At 45.3% G+C, this 11079-nt stretch overlaps 1 protein-coding gene across 1 annotated transcript in view; it reads left to right on the forward strand.

The window, feature by feature from the left end:
- The window catches only part of IGHMBP2 (immunoglobulin mu DNA binding protein 2), an 81553-nt gene extending 71446 nt beyond the window's left edge, over positions 1-10107 (forward strand). The window contains exons 13-15 of the mRNA XM_033928385.1: positions 179-1024; positions 8411-8595; positions 9294-10107. Coding sequence (XP_033784276.1) covers positions 179-1024; positions 8411-8595; positions 9294-9491 — 1229 coding nt within the window. The 3' untranslated portion in view covers positions 9492-10107. The remainder of the gene's footprint in view (positions 1-178; positions 1025-8410; positions 8596-9293) is intronic.
- The last annotated feature ends 972 nt before the right edge of the window (positions 10108-11079 follow it).

Raw genomic sequence — 11079 nt, forward strand, 5'->3', positions numbered from 1 at the left:
ATAAAAATATTTTGCTAAAATGTATCCATTCAATTAAACATTTTCACAAGATAGAGTTTCATCTTCCATTGCACCACATTGGAAGGAAACGTTCTCTCGAGGAGAATTTTTACAATAACAAAGCTCATAATCATACACTTTCTGTGTTCTATCACTGATATCTTTTTCATTTCTTTAGGGGAAGTGGGCTTTTTGGCTGAAGATCGAAGAATAAATGTTGCTATTACCCGTGCCCGGCGTCATGTGGCTGTGGTGTGCGATTCTCGAACCGTCAGCAACCACAAGTTCTTGAAAACCCTGGTGGATTACATCAATGAATACGGGGAAGTCCGGACAGCTTTTGAATATCTGGATGATATTGTGCCTGATAATTACTCGCATGAAAGTTCTCAACTCCCCACTGAGCAAGGAGACCGGGAAAAAGTAACCGCCTGTCCTGCAAAGAAGCAATCGGACAGACAGACAAATCACCAGAAAGCAAACAAAAGCCCTGAAGCGCTGCAGAGAGAGCGCCCAGAGGATATTCCTAATCAGAATTTGAACCAACGCAATTTGCACAAGGAACTGAAAGAAAGAGACAGTAAAATCAGACAAAGTGAATTTAGAGTAACACTCGCTGAATTTCTCAGTGATGCTGACAAAACAGAAGTAGACTTTCCTTCCTCCTTAAATTCCCATGAAAGATTATTAGTTCATCAGTTAGCGGAAGAATATGGACTACAGCACATAAGCACTGGAGAAGGAAAGGAGCGACACATTACTGTCGGCAAAACAAAAATGATGTCAACAAGTCAGCCTCCAGGAAACGGAGACACAAGCAAAGAGGAATCACCACAACCATTTGCAAACCCAGAAGAAGAAAATGGTGGAGAACAATTAAGTAACAGTGCCAGCTTAAATAGCGTAGATCTAAAAACCTTGTATTTGGAAAGGATGGAAAGAGAAAAGGCCAGGCGTGAAGGCAAAACTAAGCAAAAACAAGAGCAGGAAATGCTAGAAAAGAAAACAAAACCTGAACAAAGAGGTATGAAAGAGTTGAATGACTCTGATTCAATCTCTTAGCTGTATGTGAACCCTCTAATAGCCTATTTGAAATGAGTTGATTGTTTCCCTCCATTTCCAGTAAACAGGGGTCTCCCATCACTATAAGGAGCCCTTTTGCCAAACTGGTGAAAAGTAGACTTAGCTCATCCTTAGGGAGTGATTCTGTATAGGAGCAAGTCTTGGTGGCCGCCTAAGAAGCGGCTGAGAATCATGTACTGGCATCCTAAACAGAATTATGTCTGTCCTAACAGATAGACGCCTAACCCCCCCAATTCTCTAATTAGCGCCCAGGATGCACCGGGAAGAGGAAGGCCACCAGCGCCTTAAATGTAGGCCTGTATTTTAGAAACCTACATTTAAGGTGTTGGTGTCACGCTCACGGAAGTGTCTAGGGGCGCCTAAGGATACCTAAGGCCACTTCCAGTGCAAGCCACACCCACGCCAGCCTTAGGCATCCTTACGTGCCTCTAAGTGCTTCTTTAAGCGCGTCACACTGATGCTGTGAATGAAGGCGCCGTTCGTGCCTCCATTTTTTTTTCCAACAATGGCTAACAGATTCTATGCTGCTTCTCCTAGGAATAAGCAGTGGATTTCTCCAAGCCATCTCAATAATGGCCTATGGACTTCTCTTTTAGGAAATTGGCCAAACCTTTCTAACTTATTTCACTACATTCTACAGCAACGAATTCCAGAGTTTAGGAATATTTCCTGTGGTTTGTTTTAAATCTACTACTTAGTAGCTTTATCACCTGACCCCTAGCCCCCTAGTATTTTGGGATAGAGTGAGCAAGCGCTTCACATCTACTCTTTCTACGCCACTCATTATTTTATAGTCCTCTATCATATCACCCCTGAGTCGTCTCTTCTCCAAGCTGCTTTAGCCTTTCCTCGTAGAGAAGTCATCCCATCCTTTTTATCATTTTTCGCCCTTCTCTGTACCTTTTCTAATTCCGCTATATCTTTTTGAAATATGATGACCAGAACTGCACACAGCATTCAAGATGCAGCCGTACCATAGAGCAATACAAGGACATTATAGCATTTTCATCTTTGTTTTCCATTCCTTTCCTGATAATTCCTAACATTCTATTTGCTTTCTTAGAAGCCGCCACACATTGAGCTGAGGGTTTCAACATATCGTCAACAATGACACCTAGATCCTTTTCCTGGGCATTGACTCCTAACACAGATCCCAGCATCACATAACTATAGTTTGGGTTCCTCTTTCCCACATTCATCACTTTGCACTTGCTCACATTAAATGCTATTTGCCATTTTGACGCCCAGTCTTCTAGTCTCACAAGGTCCTCTTGCAATTTTTCACAATCCTCTTGCGATTTAACAGCTTTGAACAATTTTATGTCATCAGCAAATTTAATTATCTCACTAGTTATTCCCATATCTAGATCATTGATAAATGTTATAAAGCAGCGGTCCCAGCACAGACACCTAGGGAACCCCACTTTTTATCCTTCTCCATTGAGAACATTGACCATTTAAATCCACTCTCTGTTTTCTGTCTTTCAACCAGTTCTCAGTCCATAAAAAGACATTACCTCCTATCCCATGACTTTCTAATTTCCTCAGAAGATCTTTCATGAGGTACTTTGTCACTTCTATAACTTGAGAGCCAGAAATGTTTTAATATTTTTAATGAATATGCACCAGATAGATCTGCATGCATACTGCCACAACTGTACACAGACCTGTCATGCATATTCATTCAGGATATTCCAAACTGTGACTCATCTGCAGTCTTAGAGTCCATAAGCAATTTAAAGAGCAATTCTATAAGTTGGTGCCTCTGACTAAGTGCCCAAGTGTCTTCTTGGTAGATGCAAATGAGAGCATGTTTTATAATAATTGTTGCGGTTGTCTAGGTCTTGCTGCATCTGAGTAAGAGGAACCGTTGTTTCAGCCATCATGGAAACACAGAAACATGATGGTGGATAAAGGCCAAATGGCACATCTAGTCTACCCATCCGCAGTAACCATTATCTCTTCCTCTCTCTAAGAGATTCCACTTGCCTGTCCCACATCTTCTTGAATTCAGATAGTCTCAATCTCCATCGCTTCTTCTGGGAGACTGTTTCACGCATCTACCATCCTTTCTGTAAAAAAGTATTTCCTTAGATTACTCCTTAGCCTATCACCTCTTAACTTCAACCTATGCCCTCTCATTGCAGAGTTTCCTTTCAAATGAAAGAGACTCATGTGCATTTACATTACGTAAGTATTTAAACATCTTTATCATATCTCCCCTCTCCCACCTTTCCTCCAAAATGTACAGATTGAGATCTTTACGTTAGTCCCCATATGCCTTATGATGAAGACCACACACCATTTTAGTAGCCTTCTGGACTGACTCCATCCTTTTTATATCTTTTTGAAGGTGCAGCCTCCAGAATTATATACAATATTCTAAATGAGGTCTCGCCAAAGTCTTACATAGGGGCATCAATACCTCCTTTTTCTTACCTATACACCCTAGCATTCTTCTAGCTTTTGCCATCACGTTTTCAACTTCTTTGGCCACCTTAAGATCATCATATACAATCACACCCAAGTCCAGCTCTTCTGTCTTGCTCATAAGTTCTTCACCCCCTAAGCTGTACCGTTCCCTCGGGGTTTTGCAGCCCAAATGAATGACCTTGCATTTCTTAGCATTAAATTTTAGCTGCCCAATTTCAGACCATTCTTCAAGCTTTGTCAGGTCTTTCTTCATGTTACTCTCACCATCCTGGGTGTCTACTCTATTGCAGATTTTGTTATCACCCGCAAAGAGGCAAGTCTTTGACTTTCTTCAGGGTATGCTGCGAGATCTGTAGTTTGTCATTTATAGAGTGAATTCTCAGACCTGATTGGTTGGGATTTGAGGACATGGTTTCCCCCGGAAGGAGGGAAAGTCCACTAGTCACAAATTTGAATTTTGGTGGGAAAGACTTGAGCAACCACAGCAATTTTGATGACAGCCATAGAAGCTTAAGAGAACACATTTGCAATAAGTGTGTCATGGCTGGAAATACAGTATTACTGGGATTATTCCAGAGTGATTTCATTTTTTCTGATCTAGAAGCTGTTCTATTTAGAATCTTCTTAATAAAGGAAGCAGAGGAATTACCTGGAAAACACAATCTTATGGTGCTCAGTAATTGTACATTTCAGAATTTATTTGTGCTACCGCGTTTCCCCGAAAATAAGGCAGTGTCTTATATTCATTTGGGGCCCAAAAAAGGCACTAGGTCTTATTTTCAGGTAGGGCTTATTTTTTCCATGTACATGATCATCTCTCCCTTCCCCTCCTTCACCCTAATTCTTCCTCTTTCTTTCCCCCATATGTGCAACATCTTTCCTCCCCTCTCACCCATCACCTTGTGCCTTCCCTCTGCAGCATCTTTCTATTCCTCCATCCCCCTGTGCAGCAGAACCCTTGCCTAGCTTCCATCCTTCCCTCCCATCCCTCATGCAGCAAAACCCTTGCTCAGCTTCCATCCTTCCCTCCCATCCTTCGTGCAGCAGAACCCTTGAGCAACCTCTGCCGCACAGCCGAATCGCTGACACCCGCTGACCGTCCATCCTTCCCTCCCAACCGATCCCCGCCAACTGCAACTATAAATACCTTTCGGTAGAGGAGCATCGGGCCAGCAACACTCACAGGCTGCTTCACGTCCTTTTGTGTGCTGCGTTACTGATGTTGTCATCAGTACACAGAAGGCCCGACGCTCCTCTGCCGCAAGGTATTTATGGTCGCGGTCGACGGAGATCATTTGGGAGGGAAGGATGGAGGGTGTTTATGAGCAACTTGAAAAACTGAAGGTGGACAAAGCGATGGGACCAGACGGGATCCATCCCTGGATACTAAGGGAGCTCAGAGAGGTTCTGGCGAGTCCTATTAAAGACTTATTCAACAAATCTCTGGAGACGGGAGTGATTCCTGGGGATTGGAGGAGAGCGGATGTGGTCCCTATTCATAAAAGTGGTCACAGGGATGAAGCAGGAAACTACAGGCCGGTGAGCCTCACTTCAGTTGTTGGAAAAATAATGGAAGTGTTGCTGAAAGAAAGGATAGTGTACTTCCTTGAATCTAATGGGTTACAGGATCTGAGGCAACATGGCTTTACAAAAGGTAAATCGTGCCAAACGAACCTGATTGAATTTTTTGATTGGGTGACCAGAGAGCTGGATCGAGGACATATGCTAGATGTAATTTACTTGGATTTCAGCAAAGCCTTTGATACAGTTCCTCATAGGAGGCTGTTGAACAAACTTGAAGGGCTGAAGTTAGGACCCAAAGTGGTGAACTGGGTCAGAAACTGGCTGTCGGACAAATGCCAGAGGGTGGTGGTTAATGGAAGTCGCTCGAAGGAAGGAAAGGTGACTAGTGGAGTCTCTCAGGGTTCGGTGCCAATCCTGTTCAATATGTATGTGAGTGACATTGCTGAAGGGTTAGAAGGAAAAGTGTGCCTTTTTGCAGATGATACCAAGATTTGTAACAGGGTAGACACCGAAGAGGGAGTGGAAAATATGAAAAAGGACCTGCAAAAGTTAGAGGAATGGTCTAATGCCTGGCAACTAAAATTCAATGCAAAGAAATGCAGAGTAATGCATTTGGGGATTAATAATAGGAAGGAACCGTATATGCTGGGAGGAGAGAAGCTGATATGCACGGACGGGAAGAGGGACCTTGGGGTGATAGTGTCCGAAGATCTAAAGGCGAAAAAACAGTGTGACAAGGCAGTGGCTGCTGCCAGAAGGATGTCGGGCTGTAAAAAGAGAGGCGTAGTCAGTAGAAGGAAGAAGGTGTTGATGCCCCTGTACAGGTCATTGGTGAGGCCCCACTTGGAGTATTGTGTTCAGTTTTGGAGACCATATCTGGCGAAAGACGTAAGAAGACTTGAGGCGGTCCAGAGGAGGGCGACGAAAATGATAGGAGGCTTGCGCCAGAAGACGTATGAGGAGAGACTGGAAGCCCTGAATATGTATACCCTAGAGCAGGGGTCTGCAACCTTTAAGACATAAAGAGCCACTTGGACCCGTTTTCGAAAAGAAAAAAAAACTTGGAGCCGCAAAACCATTATAAAACAAATCTAACACTGCATATATTGTTTCTTATCTTAATGCTATATACAGGATCACTAAATTGAAAATAAAATCATTTTTCCTACCTTTGCTATTTGGTGATTTCATGAGTCTCTGGTTGCACTTTCTTCTTCTGACTGTGCATCCAATCTTTCTTCCTTTCTTTCAGCCTCCTGTATGTTTCCTCTCCTCCAGACCTCATTCTCTCCCCCAACTTTTTCTTTCTGTCTCCCTGTTCCCCCTTCTTTCTGTCTCCGTGCCCTCCCCCAAGCCACTCGGTTTGCTGCCACCGCAATCGGGGAACAGCCCCCAAGCCACCGCCGTCCCAAGCTTTCCCTGCAGAAGTGTTGCGCTGACCAGCATTCCGCTCCCTGACGTCAATTCTGACGTAGGAGAGGAAGTTCCGGGCCAACAAGGCATTTCTCCTCATTCCATCCAGCCTGAGCCCCATCTCTCCTTGATCCAGCATTTCCCTTCTGTGTCTGTCAGAATTACCATTCCACCTATTTTCCAGCATCACCCTTCTTTGTGTCCATCTCACCTATATCCCTATCTCACCACTTTTTCAGAATCTTCATTTGTCTCTGTCCTTGTCTTTACCCCATGTTCACCATTTGCCCTTTCAATGTCTTTATCTCCCCCCCCCCAACTTTTTCAGCATTACTTCTATGTCTCTATTTCACCTCCTCTTCATGTCCCCTCTGTATCTCTATCCTTATTCAGTAGGTCCTGCTTACCCTTTCTCTTCTTTGTGTCACTATCTCCATTTTCAGCTTTCCCCCCTTTTCCTTTGTTACTGCACCCTGTAGCTAGAATCTTTCCACCCTCCCTCCACTCCGGCCCAGCCCAGTATGAAAGATTTCCTTTTGTTTCCCTCCCCTCTCTCTTTCTCTCTCTCTTCTCCTCCCTCACCCACGAGTCCTGCATCTGGCAACACCCCCCTGCTCCGCGGCTCTCTTCAGCAACTCGTCAGCAGCAGTGATCAAGACAAGCTGCCGACATCGAGGCCTTCCCTCTACGAGTCCCGCCTTTGTGGAAAAAGGAAGTTGAAACAAGCGGGACTCGCAGAGGGTAGGCCCCGACGTCAGAAGCTGCTGCTGAGTTGCCGAAGAGAGCCGCGGAGCAGGGGATGTGGCCGGAAGCAGGTAGAAGGGAGAGGGAGATAGGAAGGCTGTAGATCTCCGGAGCATGACACCGACCCCGGCCAGGATGATTTCTTTTTCAGGCACCTTACAAGTCCAGCGTCGCGGCGGGAAATAGCCATGCTGAGTGAGCTCAGCACGTACACAGATGAAAGCCTTGCTTGCTGATTGGTCCGGCGGCACGGCGGGACGGGGCCGCCGGACCAATCAGCAAGCAAGGCTTTCATCTGTGTATGTGCTGAGCTCACTGCTCAGCGTGGCTATTTCCCGCCGCGACGCCGGACTTGTAACTGCATGCCTTGCGTGACACACTACCGGAGCCGCAGCAAAGGTGGAAAAGAGCCGCATGCGGCTCTGGAGCCGCAGGTTGCCGACCCCCGCCCTAGAGGAAAGGAGAGACAGGGGAGATATGATTCAGACGTTCAAATACTTGAAGGGTATTAACGTAGAACAAAATCTTTTCCAGAGAAAGGAAAATGGTAAAACCAGAGGACATAATTTGAGGTTGAGGGGTGGTAGATTCAGGGGCAATGTTAGGAAATTCTACTTTACGGAGAGGGTAGTGGATGCCTGGAATGCGCTCCCGAGAGGGGTGGTGGAGAGTAAAACTGTGACTGAGTTCAAAGAAGCGTGGGATGAACACAGAAGATTTAGAAATAATATTAAATATTGAACTAGGCCAGTTACTGGGCAGACTTGCACGGTCTGTGTTTGTGTATGGCCGTTTGGTGGAGGATGGGCAGGGGAGGGCTTCAATGGCTGGGAGTGTGTAGATGGGCTGGAGTAAATCTTAACAGAGATTTTGGCAGTTGGAACCCAAGCACAGTACCGGATAAATCTTTGGATTCTTGCCCAGAAATAGCTAAGAAAAAAAATTTAAAAAAAAAAAAAATTTAAATTGAATCAGGTTGGGCAGACTGGATGGACCATTCGGGTCTTTATCTGCCGTCATCTACTATGTTACTATGTCAGCGGAGGGTCGGCTGCTCGGCAGAAGCATTTGGGGAGGGGGGGGACGTGCAGCTGCCTACGACTAGGGCTTATTTTCGGGAGTAGGTCTTATTTTCTGGGAAACACGGTAGATGTTCTTGACTATTTAGGCCTCTGGAAACTGTTGTACATTATTCATTCTGTGTGACTTCTAGGTAAGGCCCCAGCTAAGGCCAGAACTGCCATCTCCTCAGAGGAAGATTTTGATGCCCTGATTTCTGCCGCAGTGAAAGCTGACAATACTTGTGGATTTTCTAAATGCAAAGCAAGCATTCTGACCTTGGGACAGCTCTGTATTCATTGCAACAGACGCTACTGTCTGAGTCACCACATCCCAGAGGTACAATTCATTCCTCCCATCTTTCCTTTTATAACTTCATAATTAGGTGTGGGTGTTTATGAAGACTACATGCTGGTGTCAGTTTAGCATTTGCTGGATATTTTTACCATAATACAAACCTGAATTATCAATGCGGAGTTTCTTTTCTGAGTCACTGTAATCGTACTAAAATTATTTACACAGAAAAGGATGGATCTTAGAAAATTACTATTTGCTAAGCAGCAGCTCACTGATTGATTTATTTTTATTTTGAATTTTGATATATGTCTGATAGTTATCTGTTCCTCTTTACCCTTTTAACATTTATATTTAATAAGACTAGTGTGATGATTTGATTTTGGTGCCACACTTCTTCTGGCTCCCCATTTCTTTCAGAATTAAGCTTAGACTCTTTGCGCTATCCTCAAATTAAGCCACTGCCCTATGTTTCAGCTGTGGCTTACTGATTGAGCTGCTTCCTCTGCACCCAGAGGTTGTGAGATGAAATCCCAGTGCTGCTCCTTGTGACCCTGGGCAAGTCACTTAATCCTCCAGTGCCCACCGCTTTGAATGTCAAAGCCACAAATAGGCAGTATACAAGTCCCCATTTTAAATATATATTATGATGTGTCCATGCCGTGATCTTTTTAAGGTAATCAAATATATGATAGCTATTGTATGTGTCAAATAGAAATAAATCCTGTGGCTATCTTTTACAGGTCCATGGCTGTGGCGAGAAAGCTAAATCTCACGCTCGTTCTAGAATCAGCCGAGAAGGTGTTCTGTATGCTGGAAGTGGCTCTAAAGACATTTCTATGGACCCATCTAAGAGGGCACATTTACAAAGGAAACTTGATAAGAAACTCAATGAATTGACAGACCAGAGAAGATCCAAAAAGAAGGATGCAGAAAAATAGACACCTCCCTTCTAGACTCTGTACCAAAGATTCCTTGGAGCGAAGAATGTACTGGAAGCTCTTGTGCTTACCAAAATAAAACAACACTGTAACAGAACTGAAGCTATGAAATATGCACTTACTTAAGCATTCTTATATTTTGTCGAAAATATAAGAAAAAGGTTGTCTGTACTTGGATCGATGCTAGCTTAGTTTCAAATACATACCGCAGTACCTTGCAGCTGAGCAAAACCTTGAAGCACTTAGAAAAATCCATGCAGCTATGAGTACCTGTGAGATAAGCTAATTATAGCGCAGCGCCAGTAATGCATTGCTGTCTTTGAAGTTAGAAAAGAGAAGAATGACCAAAATTGATGTAGTTACCCATTTACAGCTGGGCAGATAATGTAAAGAAAAAAGAAGAGACCAAAACTTGCCAGTCATCACTGTGTGGTACCATCCAAGCTTATTTCATCAGGCATTTCTTTTTAACAAAACGTGTAGTTAATTGTGAATTACCGTATTTTCACATAGATAACGCGCACCCGTGTAAAACGCGCACACGGGTATAGCGCGCAAAAAACACATATTTATGTACATAAATTTTTATATACCGCGCACACCCGTATACCGCGCATGCTGCCCGACTCTCCTTTCGCCCGCCCCGACTCTCCTCTGGAGACCCTGACTCTGTTTTCGCCCGCCCCGACTCTCCTTTCCTCCTTGAAGTCCTGTCCCTACCCTGAAAGCCTGATGCCCCCCCCCCGACGTCCGATTCACCCCCCCACAGGACCGCTCGCACCCCCACCCCGAAGGACCGCTCGCACGCACCCGCACCCCCACCCTGAAGGACCGCTCGCACCCCCACCCCGAAGGAGCGCTCGCACTCCCACCCCGAAGGACCGCTCGCACCCCCACCCGAAGAACCGCTCGCACCCCCACAGCCTCCCCCCTCCCCCATGGAGAAGCTGTCTACCTTGTTTCCGGATGCCAGCGAGCCCAGCTGTTTCCTCTGCCGATGGTCCCGCCCCTTCTCTGAGCCCTGCTGTGCTGCTTTTTCTTCCGGCGGTCCCGCCCTTTCTCTGACATCAGAGAAAGGGTGGGACCGCCTGAAGAGGAAGCAGCGCAGCACAGGGCTCTGAGAAGGGGCAGGACGCCGGCAGAGGAAGCAGCTGGGCTGGCATCCGGAAACAAGGTAGACAGCTTCTCCATGGGGGAGGGGGGGAGGCTGTGGGGGTGCGAGCGGTCCTTCGGGGTGGGAGTGTGAGCGCTCCTTCCGGGTGATGAATCGGGCGTCGGGGGGGGAAACTATGTAAAAAAAAATTTGTACAATGCGCTCACGCATATAACACGCAAGGGTATGTGCGGTTTGTAAAAACCACATATAACGTGCGCGTTATATGCGAGAAAATACGGTAACAAGGAGCAGAGATAATGGCTAAAAGGCTCTCATCGCTTAATCTTCTTTCTTTGTTGTCATATAACTAATGGCTATTTGGGTGCTGTAGAAGATGCCCCCAATCAATGGCCAATAACCCAAACTTCTCAGGATAGGTGTGATGTGTCATAAGAATTGCCATACTGGGACAGACCAAGTATCCTGTTTCCA

This window comes from Geotrypetes seraphini, chromosome 19, assembly GCF_902459505.1.
Source record: "Geotrypetes seraphini chromosome 19, aGeoSer1.1, whole genome shotgun sequence".
Taxonomy (NCBI): domain Eukaryota; kingdom Metazoa; phylum Chordata; class Amphibia; order Gymnophiona; family Dermophiidae; genus Geotrypetes; species Geotrypetes seraphini.